The sequence below is a fragment of the Manduca sexta genome, chromosome 2 (genome assembly GCF_014839805.1).
Source record: "Manduca sexta isolate Smith_Timp_Sample1 chromosome 2, JHU_Msex_v1.0, whole genome shotgun sequence".
In the NCBI taxonomy this organism is placed as follows: Eukaryota; Metazoa; Arthropoda; class Insecta; order Lepidoptera; family Sphingidae; genus Manduca; species Manduca sexta.
In genome coordinates, this window is record NC_051116.1 from 1509378 (window position 1) to 1532442 (window position 23065).

The 23065-nt window shown below is 33.9% G+C and overlaps 2 protein-coding genes and 1 long non-coding RNA gene across 4 annotated transcripts; 2 read left to right on the top strand and 1 right to left on the bottom strand.

Moving 5' to 3' along the window:
• Positions 1-1232: 1232 nt before the first annotated feature.
• On the bottom strand, positions 1233-11414 carry LOC115448714 (leucine-rich repeat-containing protein 2). 2 transcript variants are annotated; one of them, XM_037437154.1, is made up of 6 exons: positions 10830-11414; positions 7736-7898; positions 6238-6333; positions 5364-5541; positions 4088-4200; positions 1233-3537 (listed from the first exon to the last, which is right to left on the bottom strand). In XM_037437154.1, exons 1-6 carry the CDS (start codon positions 11318-11320, stop codon positions 3466-3468), a joined length of 1113 nt encoding a protein of 370 aa, XP_037293051.1. In that variant the 5' UTR covers positions 11321-11414; the 3' UTR covers positions 1233-3465. The 2 variants fall into 2 exon arrangements, with proteins under 2 accessions (XP_037293051.1, XP_030032100.1); XM_030176240.2 differs by having other exon boundaries at positions 1233-3519; positions 10830-11413.
• A 242-nt stretch (positions 11415-11656) lies between these two features.
• On the top strand, positions 11657-18656 carry LOC115448720. The gene is made up of 9 exons (XM_030176251.2): positions 11657-12121; positions 12743-13009; positions 13275-13438; positions 13777-13947; positions 14694-14876; positions 15219-15620; positions 15951-16184; positions 16664-16776; positions 17391-18656. Exons 1-9 carry the CDS (start codon positions 12052-12054, stop codon positions 17482-17484), a joined length of 1698 nt encoding a protein of 565 aa, XP_030032111.1. The 5' UTR covers positions 11657-12051; the 3' UTR covers positions 17485-18656.
• A 1271-nt stretch (positions 18657-19927) lies between these two features.
• On the top strand, positions 19928-22575 carry LOC119188707. Its single transcript, XR_005112042.1, has 2 exons — positions 19928-21118; positions 21425-22575. It is a non-coding gene; the product is annotated as an uncharacterized LOC119188707 (long non-coding RNA).
• Positions 22576-23065: the final 490 nt, after the last annotated feature.

A 23065-nucleotide genomic window follows, 5' to 3' on the forward strand; every position in this document is an offset into this window, starting at 1 on the left:
TAGAAACATACATACTAATATTATTAACGAAAGTTAGTTTCTGATACCCTATCAGGGCATTCTAAACGACTGAACCGATTTTGATAAAATTTGTCTTGGCAAATTTTAAGAGACTACTTAGGGTGTCTTTTATCCCGAGTTCATTACGCGGGCAAAAACACGAGCAACACCCTATGCAAAGTTTAGACTGGCAAGTTCTTGCAGCAATACATTGAGCAAGAGCTTTAAGATGCGTGTACAGCAGCCGCATTAAATACTTCCAGTAGTGAAGGGTCTATATAACTCGATCCCTGCTTCCCTTTATGTTTTCTGGTGGTAGGTCACTCATATGTGAGTCCGCCTGGGCAGGTACCACCGCAATGTCTATTTCTGCCGCCAAGCATCAGTGTGTAGTCTGTTGTGTTCCAGTTTGAAGGACATTGTAGCCAGTGTAACCCAACAATACTTTGTAATTCAAGGTGTTGGTGTTTCTACTGTTTATGAGCAGTCATATCGCTTACCATCAGGCGGACGGTAAGCTCGTCTCGTCATTCAAAGCAATAAAATGGATCTAATTATCATTAGAATGATTTGCAGAGCGTATCCATGTATATTAGTACCTATATGTTGTGTCGGATTCACTTTCGAAAAATGTCACCTTTCACCACCAAATAGTTCTAAACACAAGCGATTTACCGTTAGTCTTGCAAGCTTCGAAATTTGCTCAAATTAGTTTACCATGATTATATACAATGCTAAAATTGCTTACAGAATCCGAAATCTGCAAGATTCCTTGCTACAAACATTGCTGGACGTTTTCACGGGCAAAACACTGAACTTAGTTGTAATTTTGTACCGAGTTAATTCCATAAGGTCAAAAGATTTTAACGTAGGAGCCGTTCAAGTATTACCGAACGCTATTTTAGACCCCCCCACCCCCTATGTAACGCGCCGTAACGTTTCTCTGTTCGCCCCCGGTCCCCCCTAAAAAAGTTATTCAACTCTCAAATTCGTCTTTTTTTTCGAAAAGTACCAGAAAATTGCTAAAATACATTTATTGTTTTAAAATAAAAATCTAATGTTACATAACGCATTGTTCGACCCCTCCCGCGCCGCGTTACGCATCGTAACGTTTTACAAGACCCTCGCCCCTCCAAATTGTGTTACGTAATACTTGAACGGTCCCTTAGCGGGACTCGGGAAAACCCATCCACGCACGAAGCCGCAAGGAACACTAATAAATAAAAACAAAGTCCAAACAGATATTTTTATTTTGATATATCGTGTTACATACCCTTACAATAATGATATTAAACCGTCCATGTCTACCATACAATAAGTAATCCCCATATAAGGAGGACAGATAGCTTGTAATGCAAGAAAACCTTGCTTTGAGATATACAAAAATGTCCACATTTTCTACCGAAGAATACCTTCCGTACATAGGAAATATTTAAATTAGTGTCTTTTAAGCTAAATGATATTACATTATGGGCATTAAAATCATCGAAATATTAAAGCTTATACATACATTACAAAAGAAATTATTTTTACCCATAATATCACGATATTCAATATATAAAAAAATACACACACACCAACACGTGATATCACATTTGCAAATTAGTTCTTTTTCCAAACAGGCGCGTATTTGGAGATGGGGCAGGGGCCAAAGAATGACCCCCGTGATATTCCATCCGAGAATGATTAATCTCAAAAATTGTGCGCGTTTATTCGATATAATATCCAAAAACAATACAAATAGTTGTTTACTGGTCTGAAGGTACACATAAAATGCTCCAATATTTTTTAGAATAGATTTTTCTATACGTCTTAAGTAGCGCTATTTTCTAGTATTCGATACAATACAATCATAGCCTTTAATTATACAAGACTTGAATTTCCATAGAGATTATGTAGAGTGAATACATTGTGGCTCATTAACATGAAAATATTCGAATAATGTTCAGTAATATTAATTAAAAAATGTATATATTATAAGTTAATTTGGACATACATATTTAATTCATTGGTACTTGTCTACTGACACTAACCTTACCGAATAAAGCGGAGCGAGGTAAAATGCTGTTCACCTATACATAATAAATTGCCAAGTATATTTTGCCCTACAAAACTTCAGTTCATGTTATGTTCCCCTATACATGAATCTGAGTACGTCCCTGTTGAGACTTGCAAAAATTATTTTAAGATATAAAAAAATGTAGATGTTAAAAAATAGTAGTTATATTTTGAAAATGATCACAATATCTACTTAAATATACACAGGAAAAAATATTTTACACGTTTGAAATTTTACTGAATATAAAATTCGAGATTTCAATCACTTAATTAAATACAAATAGTTTCTTTTTTAAAGAAAATTTGCCTTTACATTCAATCCAAACCATATTTCAGGATTACAAAAAAACCAAACCACTATAGTAATGTCATTTATAAGCATAAACACTTTACATTTTTAATTAAATTTATTCCGTCCAAAATGATTTAGGCGCGTTTCTTTTTTTCTACTTTCAATTCGCTTGCCAAAAAGACATGCATGCCCAATCAAAATTACCCTGATCAATAGCACGATTGATTTAATACTTTAAGTTTGGCAATTTTAAATGTTATTTTTTCATTAATATGAAAATTTAATAAGCAGACTGCCTTTAGATAGATTTCGCATAAGTTTTTTTTTAGTTTTTTAAATTCATGGCAGTTCCATTGCCAAGACGCTTTTAGTCTCTTCAATAAGCAGGGAGGCCTTGGGCCCTGGTATTTGTCTGAGGCCGACCCTGAGCATAGAATTAAATATTTATAATAAAATTTATTTTAAGTTAAAATTCTACTCACCCAAGATTTTTGGATTTTGTTTTGTTCAGTTAATGCAAATCCGCACGACAATATTATTACAAAATTTTAATATTGACAAACTAAGTTATTTTAACACCAAAATATACAAAATACCACTGAGTCTGATAATTAAAAACTCATAATGTTCAAAGTTTAAATAATAAAAAAAATATTTTAGTGTCAAAAAATGCACATTTCAATAAGAAAAATGTCATATATAGTTACATATTCGTATACACTACAGATATAATAAATAGGTCCACGATTATATATACCCCAAAAGGAATAATCCACAAAGTATTTGCTGTGGTGCTTAAAGTCTCTTATGAACCACAGACAAAAATCCATATTCTATTGAACGATACAGGAATTACATAGTGTCAATATGCTAGCTTACAATAGAATAATCAGACATAGTATATTAAACTACAGTAGTACAAGTATTTAGAAAATTTCAAAAATTGTGTATTTAGACATTAATATTTGGCAGAAATGTTTAAATATTAATATCCCAAGGATTACTGGCAACTCTTAAACTTAGAGTGTAATAAAAAAAATCAGCTGCTGTTTCCGGGATAAAGAATAAATAATGACGTCATTACTCCCATGTTTCCTGATTTGCCAGTGGGATGTTCAACTGGCTGTGGACGCGTACCGGGATAGTTCTGGCAACACCATGCCAACCGCCTGGAAGAATTGAGCGATCTGCGCTTAGACATGAAACTAAACCGTCCAGGAACAGGAACATGGTAGGATACAAAGGAGGGGACGAGGTGGGATATTGGATATCTTAAAAACTATTAGAATAATATATATTGGTACGCATACCAACCATTTATTGAAAATCAGTGCTGCAGTGTTAGACTGTTAGCAGAGAGGTGATTGGGATTCCCAGTATCGGCACAATATTATATTTTATTAATATATTTAATTAAACTTGTAACTGTTTTTTGGTCCCAACATTTTTTTTCTCTTTTATTAAAATAAAAATGTAGCAATAATTGAGCTTATGGTAATTGCAATGCATGAAACTTAAATGTCGACTGAAGAGATATCTATCTATCGTCGCCATAATGCATATTATAATATCAAAATGAGCTAATTTTAATAATAAAACATTGACATAAAAAACAACCTAATAGTACCCCAAGAGAAAAACATGAAAAACAACTACCCAATACTATGACCCCCAAAATAATTCCAAGTGCGACACTGTATGACAAAATTGCTTATTAATATAGACAATCAATATTACCTCATTGTCGACACGTTCGTCATCGCTTTGATACTGCACATCTAACTCCGAACTGTCCACGCTGTTCTCCCAGTCTTCGGACGATTCCACCGACGAAGTGTCTAAATCCATCTCTGTAAAATCAGATATTTTATTAAAACCAGCCAAATACAGATGATTTTGACATTGCGTTACTAAATGAAACCACATACTTATCTTCTTGAAAATAACACTACAATAAGTTATTAAAAATAACAGTTAGTAACAATAAGTTACTTGAACTGTAGATGTAAAACAAAAAACTGTAAGATTCGAGTAAAATAAATATCAATAGAAAGTAATTTTAATTTTACACGCCCTAATGCCACTACTTGTATTCTAAGATAATTCGTCGCAGCTACATCACACTTTCAGTCAGAAATACACTCACCATATATTCACACTAAACTATAAAATAATTAAAAAATGAGAAAACTAAAATCGGTATTTTTAGCGAAAGTATTCGTTATCTATGGAGGAGTTTTGGCACAATATTACCCAAGGTAAAGACGAATATGTGGTTTCATTTATTAACGCAATGTCAAAATCACCCTGTACAAATAGAGTTATTTAGGCAAGGCCTATATTCGGGAGAAGACTTATCTGTCTAATGAAATTTAAATTGTTACAAATAGATACATAGTTATGATTAAATACTGAAATGGAAATGACTAACTATACGAATAACGAAGTACATGGAGCTTCAGGTACCTCAATACTAAGACACTGCAATTAGTGTTAAATTGCAGCGAAGAATACAGTATCAAGATTATCACTGGACAGCCTCTCACTGTGCCATTTTTAACCGAAATCAAAAAAGGAGGAGGTTCTCAATTTGAATTGTTTTTTTTTTATATTTGTTATCTCAGAACTTTTGACTGTGTCAACCGATTTTAATGATTCTTTTTTTATTTGAAAGATGGTGCTTCCCGCTGATGTTGTCGCAATAATAATATCTTTTTTTCTTTAATTTATGCCGGCGCCACTCATAACAAAAATATTTTAACACTTGTTTGCACTCATGTGTGGCACGTGTATTTGCATATTTGTGCAAAGTTTGTTTAAATATTTGCGGTTTTTCGACCACACATCAAAGCGTTCAAAGTTATCGAATTGCTCGGAGAATCGATTATATGAAACTAAAAGTAAAGGCCATAAAAATTTTAATTTGGTCACCGTTACTGTGTTCAAAGTGTGGCAAAGTCTTTGTTCAAATATTAGTGTGTGTGGCGCCGGCATTATGTACGGGTAATATTACCGATGACGAGCGGGTCGGGGTTCCTGGCGGCCGGCACCGCGGGCAGGCGCAGCGCGGTGGCGTTGATGGCGAGCGCCTGCGCGCCGTGCCTCGAGCTGCTGGACGGCGTGGTCGACAGGTCCGTGATGGTCACCTCCGGCAGCGGCATGTCCTCCGTGTAGCGCACCAGCGGATGCTCCTGCAAGGAGGATGTGATGTATGTATGATAGTCGATAGTCCATATATCATTCTATACGAATAACAAAGTACATGGAGCTTCAGGTCCCTCAATATTAAAACACTGCAATTGCTGTTAAATTGCAGGGAAGAATACTGTATCAAGATTATCACTGGACAGCCTTTCGCTTTATGGTCCGTGAGGATGTGACGTATGTATGATAGTCGATAGTCCATATATCATTTCATGCGCTTTGCTATGGAGGGAAGTGGACAGTTAATATTCCAACTCCTCTCCTCTTTCTATTTGATTAATTTTGTTGCGATATAAAGACAAATGAATGTCCCTTGAGACTCGGCGAGCTTCACCGCTCGGTGTCACAAAAGGCATTCCATTGCTCATCCTGATTTACAAAAAATCCCATCACTCCATACAGGAATAAAAACGTTTTAAAAACTCTTTAGACGTCTCCCCCATGACCGTGAATGCTGCAAAATCTTCGAAACGTCGAGAGAAAATTATAATATAAAAAACAGCGATATCCAACAAATAGTTTTATTTTAAAGTATTTTTTTGTTAATTACACTGGTTAAATCAACATCAACTTAGCCGTTGACAAGGAATGAGCCTTGCTCCCTGCTAATACCAACATAGTAGCTAGATAAAATCAGCTTCTAGTGTATGGGTGAAACTAAACACACTTTTAAAATCACTTACCGTATAGTGGGATTCGCATATCGGATTCAGTCTCAGGTCAATCATTTCCATCGATGATGAAACGATGGTTTCAAAATCTTCGGGCAGGGCTGTAATCTGAAAAAAAAAATTAGATAAAAAAAACACTTAAATAATTCATCCATTGCTATTCATGCTAGGGAGGAATACAGATGATATTTATATGTTTTTTATAAAAAATAAAAAAAATATATATGTAAATTTATTCTAAATTAGTAGCAGCCTCTTTTTATTGGTGGTTAAATAAAAAAAGTTCTAACAGCCTATTTTCGAAGCGAGAAAAGCACATGTAAATGAAATGAAATTAAAAATATATATTTAATTTTAAAATACATAATTATTTATAAATTTTTCATTATGCCCAGTAATAAATTCGACAAAATGTCCTTTAAACGGGACAATAGTATTTGCACAATGCTGCTTTGTGGTAGAAATAGACATTACAAATGTCTTATGTCCTGTTAGAACTTCGGGATCGCTAAAAACACGAACTACCATCATTGTGCTAAAGTACCGAGGAATCTAAGTCATCCATTTAAAACAAATCTCGCACACTAGCTCTTGCATGGGTTATTCGCTGTTGAATTTCAATGCTTTAGTTTCCAACATTCGCACATAGCAGATATATACCCGCTATTATACAAGTTTATTTTGATATTACATTTATTAATGAAACCACATACTCGTGTACCTTTGCTAATATTATGTCAAAAATTACTCATGAATAACGCATATTTTCAACAAAAAATCCACTTTTACCCGTTTGATTTTTTGATCATTTTGTTGTTTAGAGTGAATATAGCGTGAATGTATATCTGGCTTTAAGTATGATGTTGCCGCTGTGACGAATTCTTCGAGTAGTAAGAGGATGTGTGAAATTATAACTACTTTTTATTGTTATTTATTTTGTTCGAAATTTATCCTTTTTCATTTTACATCTACGGCTTAAGTGACTTATTGTAGTGTTAGTTTGAAGATGAGTATGTAGTTTCATATTAGTAATGCAGTCAAAATTACCCTGTATACTAGGGACAAAGGCCTCTTTGTGTTAGATACAAAATTATTTTTGAATCCACCATTCAATGTCACATGCTACTATGACATATATTATCATATTTGGATCATAGAAATTTCTTGTAAAGTAGCAATTTGGTTCCGTTAAGAATATCTTGTAATTGTCACCAGTTACCATCAGAAGTGCTGACGGAACATTTTTTCTATCTGTGCATACCTCATACCACTTCGTCTTGGTTCATAACTTGTTAAGATGTTTCATAAAGGCTTCGACTTAATTTCATACTATCAGCCACTAACCTAAACGGAACACTCTCTAAAGCTGCTAGAAAATCCACACAATGTTGCCGAAACTGAGATTTGAATTCATGACCCTGATCCACTTCCCAATAATACTGCCATTAGTCCAAGGAGGCATCAGGCTATTGGTATGGTTGCCTTAAAAAAGGTTTTTTCATTGCCTTACCAAGTTGCTGTTAAGCTGCAAGTACATGAGCTCAGAGCAGTTGAGCAATGATGCAGGGAACTCCTGGAGCTTGTTGTTCCTCAGGTTGCAGTGGACCAGGGCTTCCATCTTGTCCATAGACTCTGGCAGAGTCTCTATTTTGTTGTTCTCCAGAGTCAGCCACCTGCAATAAAAAGAATTAACATCACATACTTAAATAATAAATACACACATATACTCACGCCGTTTATCCAGGAATGATAGGCAAAATTTGCTTGTCGTAGGATATATTTATGTCCGCTCGGATAGGGACCACCGTACACAAGGTGTTGAAACCTGCCATAGTGGCCCACGTAAAATGTTGGCTTGACTTCACCGATCAATGTAGGGAGATAGTATTGATAAGGGTCGTAAGGCACGGTGATCCCAACATAACTATCCAGACGAATTTTCACTCGATGATGCATTATCTCCGCGAAACCAAAAAAGATCCAATGGAACTAGCAAAATTTTGAAAGTAGTCTATGAAAAAGAAAGTTTGGGAATCTCTCTAGTATAAATATTTCCATGGATGATGAGGTAAGGATAAGGTATTCTTATCTATCTTAGTCTATGGGTCCATAGATAACCACCAAAATATAGCATTTCAACTGTTTGTAATTGGTCAGTAAGATATTAATGTAAATACAATAATCATAATTGATATGCGATCTGATTATACAACACAATGATTTTTTCTTGTTAAAAGGCCAATATCATGCGATAACAAGAAAAATACATTAACAGCACTTAACCAAATTGATATTTACGTTTTTTTGCCAATCAGGGAAAAAAATATTATTTGTTTTTTACATTATGTTTTTAATCTAATTGTGTTAGTTGATAAAACTTTTTCAATGATGTACATGGCGATTTTCTTTCCAATAGTATATAGCAATAATTATAATTATAGTCAAGGAGCCCTATTCTGTATAAGCTACAAGGGGAAATCCACCTTTTTGAAATTACAGCTGTTCTAATCGAAAGACAGCTTTGATAGTCATATAAATAAATAGGAATTTTTTTTACTCTGACCTATAGGGCTATCAAAGCTGTCCTTTAATTAGAAAGTTTGTAATTGCAAAAAGACGGGTATGCCCGTGTAGACGGAATACAACCCTTAGAGATACTACACAATTTTTTTTAAATCATAAATATTTTATTTATTCCAAAAAGAATAATCAAAATCCTATTTGATATTTTAAAATAGAGATATCTTGAAGATATATTGAACCCAAGACTAAAAAAAACATAATCTGATTTGATTTAGATGAGTTTTGTATTGTCAAAGTTCAAGGTCCTACAACAATAAAATTAAAATGGGTCCGTTTTGAATCTATACAAAATCCAACGTAAAAAGGATAATTTAAATAGGATTGAAAGGTAAAAAATTATCGCTCAACAAACAATAAAAGAACATGACAGTCAGAAAAACCATCTCCTTGGGATTTGGTCAAAAAATAGATCCCTCATTTAAAGACATAATCATATCACAACATTACCTATAAATGGTCTCACAAGTAAAAAAAAAAGTGATATATTCGTTTAAAACAAATATAGTAGACAAGAAATACATGTACAAAGAGTAGATAATATACACATTACGTGTTTGCTTATTTTTGTATGACATTGATTGTGTTAAGGTTAAAAAAACTCAAGGTGAGCAAGAAATTGGTCATTTGTTTTGTTGAAGTTTGACACCATTTTTTGTTTCATGTTGAAAGATTTCATGGCCGTGCCAGTTTGAGATATGTAATAGCTAATTTACAGGGCGGGTGGGTGCCCTAGTTGTACCTCTTCTTATCCCTTCTATGATAAAGGTGTGTTAGAAAACAAAGCCAGAAAAAGTAGGTGCAGAGTTTTTTTAGGATGGGAATAACAATATAATATTTTTTATTACTTAACCCTATGCACTAGGCCAGCGTGGTGGACTAAGGCCTATCCCCTCTCAGTAGTAGGGAGGCCCGTGCCCAACAGTGGGACAGTATATAATACAGGGCTGATATTATAACCCTATGACTAATGGTAACACACCTTTACTGTAGAAGGGGTAGGCAGAAGTGTATCTAGGGCATTCACTTTTCACCACCACAGAAAATTTAATAAAATACTGTATGGCATTATTCTTCATTTATAATCCTGATGTGCTAGAATCTAGCCTTATAATGCCTGTTTTAGCGTTTCATACAAACCATAATAAATTATTTGTCATAGTAATGTCTACAATTAATAATTGATTATTTTCCATAACTGAGAAACTACATTATCCCTGAGGTTGTAGCCAAGATGACTTTCTACAATTGTTAATGCTAACCTTATGTATGAGAATGATGTATTGCAGCATTAGGTTTTGGCTATGGTTATGGTTGATTAGCTAAGTGTGGCAAAAGGAGCCCATCTCCTTTTTCCACACTTAGCCCATTGTGCGTGTTAGACTTATCGTTAGGGACTAGGGTATGTCATTACTATATTTTTTTCTTATAAACATTAATGATTGAGTAAAGGCTTCTTGGCAATGACTCTAAAATGTTATAGGCTACTTGTTTTAACTTACTGACAGACTTTAAGGTGAAATCACCAGCAAAACCTACTATTTAAAGGTGTCCAATAAAAACATTGTGTTTTCTCATAAAAATGTAATACTGTCAAAGTAGGTTGATATAAATAGTTGTTTATTATATATAAAGACAAACTTTGAAATGGATTTGGATGGAATTTGATACAAAGATAGTACAAATCCTGCATTTTCTTATAGGTTAATAATAATATTATATGAGGGTACTATTATCATTTAAAAAGCACTCATTTTGAAAAAGGTATGTAATGAGGGTGGAGTCATAAGAGAATGTTTCAAATTCTTTGATATTAATTTTATATGGTTTTATAATACACTATGCCTTTTATTTTATTTATAGCTTTGTTGGTTTAAATATTTAAATTAAGAAACCTACATTGTATTGAGTTTCAAATAAGTCAGGTAATTATATTAATAATTGTTAGCATTTCCTTTAAAAAATATTCAATAAATAAGTCTTATATATTCTATTATACTTTGGTATAAATTCAAAGATTTTACCTCAATTTCGTGAGCCCCGTCATTTCTTCAGGAATGGTTTTCAGTTCATTGCCCCGCGCGCCAAACGTATCCAGCTTGTCCAAATTGCCGATCTCCTTCGGGATCTCCTTTAACCCTATCCTGTTACACCAGAACGCCTCGAGGTTTTCCAACTCGCCAATCTCAGGTATCAAAACCTCTAGCGGATTGTAACTAAGGTTTAGATTCACAAGGTTTTTAAGATTTCGTATTTCAGGCGGTAAAGCGGTTATGTTGTTGTAATCTAAAGTGAGTGTAGTCAAGTTTGTCAATTCCGTTAACTCCACCGGAATAATTGTTATTTTATTTTTATGCAAGTAAAGGTGTTCTAGGTCCAGACATTCGAACAGCATACTCGGTATTTCGACCATTTCGAACGCGTTTAAACTTAATCGCGACTTCTTTTTCGCGATTGCCTGTTCGATTATGGCTAGTATGTGGTTTTCACGGATGAATTTAAGTATAGCACTCATTTTGGGGCTTATTTTACCTCGTAATGCATTATTTTTATTGCGTTTTTGAATTTTTGTTGGGGTGACAGGTGACACTGACAGTGGGCTGAAGCCTGAATCTATGGTCACGTGACGAAGCTATGTTATTCGTTCCGTTTCATGTAATTGGTAACTTTGTAATTGCCAACGGGCTAAGAAAATGCAATGATATATTACAAATCAAATATTATCGGAAAAATGTATAAACTGACAATTACTTCAAGTGCATATTTATCGTTTGGTGCATCTCGTTGTTTATTTTAAGTAAGAATTTTTGTTTAGCATATTTATTTATACGTATAAAAATCTAGTTTGAGGGCGATCAATAGTTATTCCGTAAAATGAAATGTAGAGTGTTACAATGAATTATCAAACATTTTCTACTACAAATCGCCAATAAAAAGATTTCCAATATTATTATCTAATTTGATTGTCATTCGTCAAACACTAAAATGATAACGATAGAAATAATATTAACTTATAAATAGTTCATTCAAAGTTGAATTTTAAAAATAGTTCCCGCGTAACGAAACGTTATAAAATTATCGATTTTCTTTGTAGTACTCTAAAATATGTCTACTGAATGAACATTGCGATTGTGTTACAAATGGAAAAAGAAATTAAGTAGTAATAGTATAAGTAGTAATAATATAGTAATAAAACCATGTGCTGAGGTTCTTGTTGTGTTAATTCTTTAGTCATTTCACATAAATATGTATTGCACTTCCAAATGTTCAGTGTTCGTATTTTTGATTCAACAGTGTTATGTTTCTCATGTTTTTGGTAAGTATTATTTTCGCACAACTTGTCTCATTAATATTTTGAATTACATATGAAGTGTTATTTAACAATATACTTAATACGTTCTGTGTATCTGAATGTAGATAGAAATATAATTTTAAATGATAATGAAAAATAACACAAAAAGTTAAATTATTTACGATCTGTGTTATTTAATAATAATGATAATGTTAATTTATTATTAAATATTACACGTCATTTATTGAATAATATTATAATATTTACGGGATAAGTAAATTTCCTAATATAACAAACATGCAAAAGGTGTTCTCTCAGTTACATTAATTTCCTTGTGTATAGAGTCATGTATCGGCTATAAAACAAGAAGTCGCGGAATCGATTTCGAAATACACATAAAAATGAGTTTTTGTAACATTTATTTCAGATTAAAGACCCTGATACATGCACAAGATTTATATAGCAGTCTCGAATTGAGATTCGAGACTACTATATAAATCTAACTGCTATAGAAAACGAATTGAGACTCTGGATTAAATGAATTATTAGATATATTAATTACAGATATACACATTTTTAACAAAATTGTGTATAAGGAAATTGACAATTTACCTCAAATAATGACTCTACGCTCTTAACTTGTAGCGTTTCAACAAAACAAAACAGCACACCACATTCGTCGACTAAACTTTGACGATGGACAGTTCAAAGCCCATAAGTCACCTTCATACAGGTCTTTCCAACCTGTTTCGGTAAAGACGATTTACCCAAGACGTGATGAAAAGACAGACTATGATATAACTTCATACGACACGGAGTATGGTGGAGTGGTTTCTAATTTTACGTCTTCCATTTACGATGATAATCCGCAGCTATACCCAAACCCTGAGTTTTTGTCTAGGAGTAATCAAGGTTAGTAATTTGGTAGCTTATATTTAAAAGTTTTATCTAGCTTTATAAAAGGCTCTAGTATTCTTGTATCCAGCGGCCACTAGGCTCGCTGAGTCAAACGGAATGGACTCGCATTCATTCGCTTCGTATACATTTACGATGAATCTGAGTCCTTTGGCAATTGCTAAAATGCAATTAAAATAAGAATGGATTCAACTTTAGATAACATAAAATTGCTTATTACGCTTTCAATATCCCTACATCCCTCATGTTTACACTTTTGTAGTAATAAGCAAAACACCAGATACGAAACTAGCTGACACCGAAGTAGACCTGCCGGATGATTCGTTGGCCGATGCTGATCTGAAGGAACACAACATTATCGACAGCGTGACCTACCTGTATGGGTTTAATAGCTGTCATGGTGATAGGCACGAGTGGTTGATACTGGTAAGTGGTCGTATTTTTATAGAAGAGGGAAAAGAAAAAGTACGTGATGGTGAATTATCAGCGCCGCTCCTAAGCACATTAGACAGAGAATCATTTTAGTGATGTCAGTGTTAAAGGCAAATAGTTTGAGTGGTGGTTCACCTGTTAACTTATTGCTTATCACTGACGCCTGAGAACAACTGTAACCGAATACTTGAATAATTGCCTCTAACAATGTTATGGAAAATAGTCCATAGGAAAAGCAAAAGCACAACTGCTAATACTTCGAATTTCTACCACATCGAATTTCCGCGAAAAATAAAATGAAATATATAGCCTAACAGTTATTCTCTGAATAGATCTTCGTAACCAGCGGCATAGCTGTGCTACTGCTAGTGGGTGCAGTAGCTTGGTTAATATGCAGCAGTTACGCCGCGGAGTTCAGGAGAAGCAGTAAGCTGTATCCAATCAATATCAATCTGTGTTGTTGTCTCATTGCCTGCACGCTGATATATATTCAGGCAGTGATGGTGAGTGAGTTTCTTTATGGTTTTCAAGACAATGTAAAAATTAAACGTATTTATTTCTAGAAGTAATACAGATTCGTATGTCCCGTCCAGTTTTATTTTGCCATGATCAAGCTTTCATTAAGCTATGCTTGTTTATTAGTATCGATATTAAAATAATAAACATTTATAATAATTAATAAAGCTGATAATTAAATTATAATTCCCTTGGGCGTGCGGCGGCAGGCATGGCAAAAGCCTTGCCTTGAAGCAAAAGTTGAATACGTCAAGCTTTTGGGCTTTGATATAGTGTGACACATCAATAGAAAGCTATTGTATATATATATTGTACTAAATTATATGGATTTGTAATGATTTCTTATATTTACGCAAATGTTAGTTATATGAAATTGAACAAGCGGCGATAGCCTAGTTGCGTGTGGAACGGACTACCGAGTCGAATGTCCGCAGGTTCAAATCCCAAGGGCAAACCTCCGACTTTTCCAAAATTATGTACGTATTCTTTGTGAATTATCGCTTGCTTTAACGGTGAAGGAAAAAATCGTGAGGAAACGCGCATATCTGAGAAGTTCTCTATAAGAATTTTGAGGGTGTGTGAAATCTACCAATCCGCACTAGGCTAGCGTGGTGGACTAAGGCATTATGCCTGTCAGTAGTAGAGGAGGCCGGTACCCAGTATTAGGACAGTATATAATACAGGGCTGATATTATTATAACGTTATTACTTGAACTTTTTATTCATCCAACAGGGAGTTTCATCACCATCTCAATGCGAGAGAATCGCTTTACTTCTACACTACACCCACATTTCATGCGCAATGTGGATCGTGGCGTTAGCGGCTGCGGTGGCGGAGTACTGCGCCTGTGATACTCTGCTACCGTTGAAATATAATTATCTGCTGGCGTATGGCGTCCCGGCTGTAGTTGTTATGGTAATTATATGATACCTTCTATGACTGTTATAATTGTCCCTTCCAGAAACCGTATTAATGTAATTCATATTTAATTTGCTGCATCTTTATGAATTAAGTTTTTAGATTTACTAAGTGAAAAAATATTGACTCTCTCATACTTTCCCAACCTTTGTATCCCATGATCCTTTCCTGTCCAAATAACTCGACATTGGCTAAATGCATCTAAAGTGCGAAACCAAAAAGGACGAAACGAAAAAGATATTGATTCAATGCTTATCTTAAAACATTATCTTAACTTATATATACTTTTAAAAGTACTATTCCAATGAGATTTTTCTTAATAAACAAATTCTTTTGCAGTTCAACTATGCTCTATCAATGGAGCATTACGAAATAAAACATTACTGCTGGATGTCCATAGAAAAAGGTATGGTGATGGGCTTCATGGTACCAGCCATGATCCTAATACTCATAAACACCGGTATAATAATATTAGGACTACAAAGCGTCAATAGAAAACAAGCGGAGATGTTAACAGCAAAAATTCAAGAGTTAGTCGACCATCATATAGCAAATTGGCCGAAAAATGAGCCCATAGATGATAAAAATGCGAGTATAGATACTCTGGATAATATTTACACGCCTGGCAGTAGTAGAAAAAATACAGATAGTTCAGAAACACTAGATAGAGAGTATGAAGATGAATGTCCCTATGGCAGTGGAGGGTTGACGAACGATGCCAATGTCGAAAATGGTAATATGGTAAGTATTGCCAACTTAAAATAGTAAATTTTTATCCGGTTTTTAGTAGCAAACTAGTGTTTTTGCGCGAAATTTAAATCAACGTAGAAAATGGTAACATAGTAGGTATTGCCAGCTTAAAATGGTAAATTTTTATCCGATTTTATGGTAGCAAAGGAGCGTAGTGTTTGTAATGCGAATTTTAATTTGTTTCGACTGAAATGGTAAGTTTGGCCAGTTTTATTTTCTTAACGTTTATAATACTATCCAATATTAATATCGTAAAATGGCCAAATTTATACTCAGATTCTACATGAGTGACGCTATTGTGACCACAATATTTTTCAACAGAATATGCCGGTCAAAACGATACAGGACAAAGGCATCCTTAACATGCTGTATATGGACAATATGTCTTGGAAATGGAGTTGGAACACAGAAGGGAACGAACTGAAGACATATTTGAACCTGTGTTTGGTTTTGGAGCCGTTCTTCTCGATAAACTGGGTCATGGGGGTTGTGGCTATAGAAAACGCTGCGCATTGGTCCACGCCTACTATCTACTTGATACTGGTAGTATCTATGGTATGTATACCTTTTTTTATCAATATCTCTTATTTTCCAACTTAGCATACATTTTTGTATGGATTTTTTTTTATCTCAACGCTATGCATCAATGAGTCAGTCGCATTTTCACTAGTAAGATTTATACTTTGTTAGCATTATTTGGTTTAGGATACGATGGGACTGACATTCCACTTTTGGGTAAGTCTGTAAATAAAAATAGAAAAAATATATTTTAACGCCGATGTGGCGTGTCCGTAAAGGGGCAGGGTGTGGGGAAAGGTTCGTTTTGAATTATCATAAGAATTATTCCCCCGTCCTCCTGAATCGAAACTCAGATATAACTATGATTATAGAGGACAGTTAGGTTAAACAAGGTTTTCTTTATAGCCCATGGCGAACGTTTAAGCATCCAAATATTATTAATTGTTTAGCTTCGTAGATTTTAATTTTCATTGTAAACTTAGCAACAAATTGTTAATTGTCCTGATTTGTTCCAGTACATGTATTTGACGGCGACGATTTGCACGACACTGCCGATCGTGCGTCAGAAGAACACGGCGCCGCCATGTTGCGAGGCGGTGGTTACAGAGCCTACCCTCACAAGGACAAGGTAAGAACGTAAATAAATAAAAAAAAGTAACCGTAGCTTCTTCAAGTAATCTTTTTTTATAATCAGGTATCTATATAAAAATATACTAGTCCTTCTATTATTTACTGTTCCACTTCTTGGCAAGGACCTCTTCTACTACTAAGAGAGTCTAAATCTTAGTTCAACACGCTGGCTAGTGCGAGTTGATAAACTTTGCAATTTAAAAAATTCTTATAGAGATTTATTAGGTATGTAGGTAGGTAGGTTAGGTCTGTCTCAAAAATTATGATGATTTAAATTTAGTGAAATTCGGCGTTTGATTGTCGATTAACGTATCACCTAAATCCTAATGATATTTGGCAAAGGGTCAATATAACCCGATTCGTATGGCTTCTCTTCATGTGGAATCTAATTATCATTAGAATGATTTACAGACCGCATTCATAAATATTACTAACTAAGTATATGATATGTCGAATCCCCTTTCGAAAAGAATTACCTTTCGCCACAGCTACACTGTAGTAGAACTGTCTATCGAGTTCAGTATAGTTACTTTGTGTTGCCAGATGAAAAAAAACATGTGGTAGCAGTAATTTAAATGAAATTTTACCTAAATAACTATCACTTTTTCTTAGGACAACAGACAGCATACCACTCTTGGATCCGTCGATACAGCAGCCCAGCGTCACCCCAGCGCCAGCCGACACCATCAGCACAATCAGCATTTAAAAAGTGAATTGTTATTGTGAATTGTTAATTGACAGCGTACGTCTGTATGTTGCATCTTTTTGAGGAATGCGAGATTGAAAGGAATCTGGTTTGAGTGGTCAAAAATGATTTGCGGGTGTTTAAGTACTTGTGAGTGCAAAAGGAATTGTCAAATAGGTTAATGTCAGTGTGAAGTTGAATGGATTGTGGGATAAGAACCAGATTATATGTTCCAAAGATGCCAAATTGTCATTGGATTGTGGAGTTAAATTAATAAATATAGATTTCGAATTTCTAAGTGTAGTCTAAATGATTTTTTTGCAATGGGATATTTCGATTACAGTAGATTTCTGTAATGCTCAAAGATTCGCTAAAAGATGATGTGATAATTGCGATTTTTTTTTACTGACAACATTAATTTGCTAGAAAATTTCCACCATAAACAATATTCACTCGAATTTGAATTCCATTTTCAAAATAAGTGCTATTGAGATGTTTATTTAAATTGCTCTAGATTTTTTACGTGGCGAAGATAATAATTTTATCACTACAACTAATATACAAGTATTGACTGCCTCGGTGGCGTAGTTTCTATTGCACACGGTACGATTATAACTACCCCGCTGAAGTCCTGGTTTCACATCCCGGGTCGAGCCAAATTAATTGTTATTTTTCAATCTTAAAAAAATACTCAGTCGCTCGAAGTCAGGAAGTTGGCGGTGTGATGCCCCGTGCCTCAGAAAGCACGTAAAGCCGTAGGTCCTACGCCTGATCTCTCTCCGGGCATATCGGATTTCCGTTTCACTGGACAATGAGAGTGGAGGAACAGAGAGTGCATAATAATATCTCCTGTGTAAAATTTTCATTTTAAAATCAACACTGTGGGTCTGAGTTAATAACCCAGTGCGGGTTCAGAGACAACAGGTTCGATAATTGCACTGAGTCAAATAGTTGATGTAGATCGTTTTTTGGATGGATCTTTGGTATTCAATAAGATTTGTTTGGTCTCAGGACTACAAGTGTGGTTGCCGATGTTTTAAATTAATAAGATATAGATCCGAATAAATATCATTGTCTTTCTCTTATGTACTTAGGTATAAGATCAAATGAGTTATAAGAACTCAGCAGGATTTGACTAGTTATAACATTGGATTATAGATAAAATATGAAGGTAAATGAATATCTATGGAAAATGCATTTATGGTGTATCGTACAGATAATTAGATTTAGTCTAATTCCGATTATAGACTTCGTACCGATGTTTTAAATTTTAGGTTCAAATTAAAGCTTTACAAGGCGAATAATATTGAAGAGATATAATAGTCTCTATGGGTTTGGCATTCACGGACCGAGCCACATTGACTATTGAGTAGATTAAATAAAAAAAAATTATATATCATAATATGAATTATTAAAAAATATAATATATGATACATTTTCGTGAATGCAGAGGGGATTTCGTTCTTATTACAATTGTTTGACAATTTCTGTCGATGTTCTCGTAATTGAAAATCTCTAAAACTGCAACGTAAACATAAAGTTGGCAAGAAAGTCTGAGATGAAGTTTTTGGAGATTTTTCATCCGGTTCGGAGGACCAAAAATCAAGTGACTACAAAGGTATTACGAAGGTCTGTTAACGTATCCGTACTAATCTATACTATTATATAAAGCTGAAGAGTTTGTTTGTTTGTTTGTTTGTTTGAACGCGCAAATCTCAGGAACTACCGGTCCAAACCGAATAATTCTTTTTGCGTTGGATAGCCATTTGTTCGTGGAGTGCTATAGGCTATATATCATCACGCTATACCCAATAGGAGCGGAGCAGTAATGGCTAATCTCAGGAAATACCGGTCCAAACTGAAAAATTCTTTTTGCGTTGGATAGCCCTTTGTTCGTGGAGTGCTATAGGCTATATATCATCACGCTATACCCAATAGGAGCGGAGCAGTAATGGCTAATCTCAGGAACTACCGATTCGAACAGAAAAAATATTTTTGGGTTGAATAGTCCTTTGTTTGTGGAGTGCTCAAAGTCATATATCATCACGCTATGACCAATAGGAGCGGAGCAGTAATGGCTAATCTCAGGAACTACCGGTTTGAACTGAAAAAATCTTTTTTGTGTTGGATAGCCCTTTGTTCCTGGAGTGCTATAGGCTGTATATCATCACGCTATGACCAATAGGAGCGGAGCAGTAATGAAACATGTTGCAAAAACGGGGAAAATTATAAGTTTTGAGAGCTTCCGTTGCTTGCGCTGCGTAAACGGTTAAAGTTATGCAACAATGATGTATGACGGGATTGTTCCACTTTAAAAGTTCTAAAAAATATATTATAAAACAAAGTCCCCCGCTGCATCTGTCTGTCTGAACGTGTTAAACTCAAAAACTACCCAACGTATTAAGATGAAATTTGGTATGGAGACAGTTTGAGACCCTGGGAAGAACATAGGCTCCCGGGAAACTACTACTTTTATAACGGAAAACTTTAGCCTGAAAAATTTTATAACGCGGGCGGAGCCGCGGGCAAAAGCTAGTAAATATATAATTCCAATAAATTAAGTGTAAATACAGGCAAACTTTAAGAGTTCAAATAATTTCACGGTGGTATCTTTATAAATATAGACATATTTCATAAGCATTTTTTTTCGCATCAGAACCTGATAAAATTGTTTTTACAACTATGTGAAAGAATTGTATTATAACTTTAAAAATATTATTGAATTTTAAACGTCAATGCCATATAAAACTAACCTTAGAAATTTACGTTCCAGTAAAGTAGTAAATAAATGGTACCAAGCATCAAAACTATTTTGAAAACTATTTTGCTTTTCAATGATTGTTTATGGTAGTCTTATTTACGGAAATAATTGTGTCTTTAAAGCAATCCCCCGGCAAAACGGCATACCCACCATTTTTGTTTAATCTATTCGGTATTGGAAAAATGTAGAAAGAAATATGCACCATATTTTTATATGTTATCTTTACATAGGTTGTTTTTTTATAATTGGATATTGTTTTATTGATTTAATAAATAATGTTATTAAAATTGTTAATTTCATGCTGAAGTACACATAAATTTAATTTGCACCCGACACTATTACTTCGACAATTTAATTAGGAATATGTATTTTGAGTTGAAAATATTCAAATGACATAAAATTGTTTTTTTTGATTATTCGTAAATTCTTGCATTATTCCACCCACAATCCGTGCTACGTCAATATATAAATCGAATGCTCTAGGTCGTATATAAAATATAAAAAAATTACAATACAACTGGCGCGCTCTTTTTTCGTATAGCGGATTTGCTAGCGCGGAAACGTCTCCGACTTATTTTAGCAATTGTTTTTTTTATTGAGTCATTATTCTTGTCTCTTGGATATGAATCATTCGGTCGGTTTGGTCACACTGCCTTATAAGGCAGTGATGGTTATAATAGTAAATAATTATTGCAAAAAAGATGATTACACCTTGAGAACGATTTGTGAGAACACTTATTTTAAATTATCATTGTTTTTATGAGTGTTATTTAAAGAAATAAGTAGGGATAATTATGTGGTTAAAGATTTTAATGCTTCTATGAGAGTGATGCCTAATATTGTTAAGATTTAAAATATTTAAATGAATTAGGTAGAAAATATTAACGTATTAAGGTTATAGCTTAAGGTCCATTTTCATACATTTTGTTTCACCTTTAATCTGGGTAACTAAACAAGTATTGGCAAGTAAAGAATTTAAATTCACCTCTAGTTAGTGATTAGTTCTCGCAGTTGAAAGAAAAACGTAAAAATAATTAATAATCATGGATATTTCGGCCTTTAAAATTTAATATGACGAAATTTTAAAGGCTGGCTAACTAGACGTGAATTTAAATTCTTTACTTGCCAATACTTGTTTAGTTACCCAGATTAAAGGTGAAACAAAATGTATGAAAATGGACCTTGAGGTATCGCCTTAAGATTTACTTCTGAACTTTATATTGGTGATAATTCCTGTCTATTTTAAGAATATCGATAGTTCATAAGTTTCTCCAAATATGAATTGATCTATTAAAATTAAATTAAGTATTTACAGAGATAAAGCATTTCAATCATGGGTTTCGTTTCTAGTTCAAATTTCAATCAATTTTATCTCCAGTTGTTTAAGTCAATGGGCGATCTGAAAAATGGGGGAGGCCCAAGTTCAGCAGTGGACATCTTGCGGCTGATGATGATGATGTTTAAGTCGACGAATTATAAATAATCCATGTATCGGCCCTAAATATTCTGTAAAATATTGTTATTGAATATCTTGAGTATTGTAGCTCCATGCAAGTTTGATGTTACACTTGCATGTAAGTTCAATATTACCAAACATGCAGCTTATATTTAGAAAATCAGATGTTAAATACCTATTTGTAATTTCATATCCAATACTCGGAGATAGTTGGGATCTTCTAAATATGTAATAAACTCTCCTATTTTTAAAATACTATTGAACTTTGTTTTTATTGTAACACTTGGGTTTTATATTTATCAAATATTGCCCGCATACCAAATTTTTGGTTCGTGTATTCTGCCGTGCTAAGCTCGAAAGCAGTATCTCAAAAAAATATCAAAATCTTGATTATTGTGTCGTCAGATAGCTTAAAGAAATACCCATCCAATGAACTTACCCAAATAAACATATCTTGTTGACAATTTGTCAAAAAATCCTTAAAGAGTTCGTCTATCTCAGTTTTACATACAAAACTATATTTACAAAACTTCGATTATCTCAAAATAAGGTTTCCCTGACATACCGCTTTTGCGTTTAGCGCGGCAATATTGTTCTGCAATGAATTCGACGAGTCCTATGTTTACTAGTTCAAGTTCAAAAACATAACTGTTTTTGAACCTCAGTATTTCAAAAAAATCTGTTAAACTATGAGAAATTTAAGTTTAGAATGTTTAAATCGCCTCCTCATCCTGTAAAGTTATTTTTGCACTTGTATTATTATACGTAAGACCTGTCGAAATATCACTAATCTTTATTAAGAGTTGAAAATTTACGATTTCCATGAAGATTTCGATTTGTGATAGTTAATAGTGATAGCAATGCGGTTGCCATGTTTTAATAAATGTTTTATTCATCATTGAGTTTTATTCTTCCTAAACCATTTTAACATAAGGCATATCCAAATTATCCACTTATTACAGCCGTTTTCAATGAAAGATCTAAATCGTACTCTTCGATTTGATCCCGAGTATAGTAATTTTTAAATAAGTCATTTGTAAATTACTACTTAAATCTGTTTATTGCACTTAATATACAAATGTATACAGGCGGACTTAATGCCATAGGCATTCTCTACCAGTCAACAAGTCTGTTAGGCTAGTCAAAAAATGATCTAATAGGTCCATTTTCGATAAACATTTTACAATCAAATATTAATTATTTAGACTTCAAATTATTGTAAAACAATTATCTATAATTTAATTGATAGGAGTTTTACCAATCTCTAATTTTATATATCAGATTATTTTTTTTCCTTTTCACGGGTAGGTAGAGGTTTATACCCACAAATCTTCAGCTATATAAGGTTTTATAGGCCCAGTCTATTGCCGTTTGCACACAGTTTC

Bases quoted from the DNA above. Each gene is read 5' to 3' on its own strand.
- LOC115448714 (XM_037437154.1), bottom strand. From the start codon at position 11,320: ATGAGTGCTATACTTAAATTCATCCGTGAAAACCACATACTAGCCATA. The intron at 5,542-6,237 runs GTAAGTGATTTT...TCCTCCTTGCAG, and splicing joins TATGCGAATCCCACTATACG to GAGCATCCGCTGGTGCGCTA. The intron at 4,201-5,363 runs GTAATATTACCC...CTGATTTTACAG, and splicing joins CCCCGACCCGCTCGTCATCG to AGATGGATTTAGACACTTCG.
- LOC115448720 (XM_030176251.2), top strand. From the start codon at position 12,052: ATGTATTGCACTTCCAAATGTTCAGTGTTCGTATTTTTGATTCAACAG. The intron at 13,948-14,693 runs GTGAGTGAGTTT...TTCATCCAACAG, and splicing joins TATATATTCAGGCAGTGATG to GGAGTTTCATCACCATCTCA. The intron at 16,185-16,663 runs GTATGTATACCT...GATTTGTTCCAG, and splicing joins TGATACTGGTAGTATCTATG to TACATGTATTTGACGGCGAC.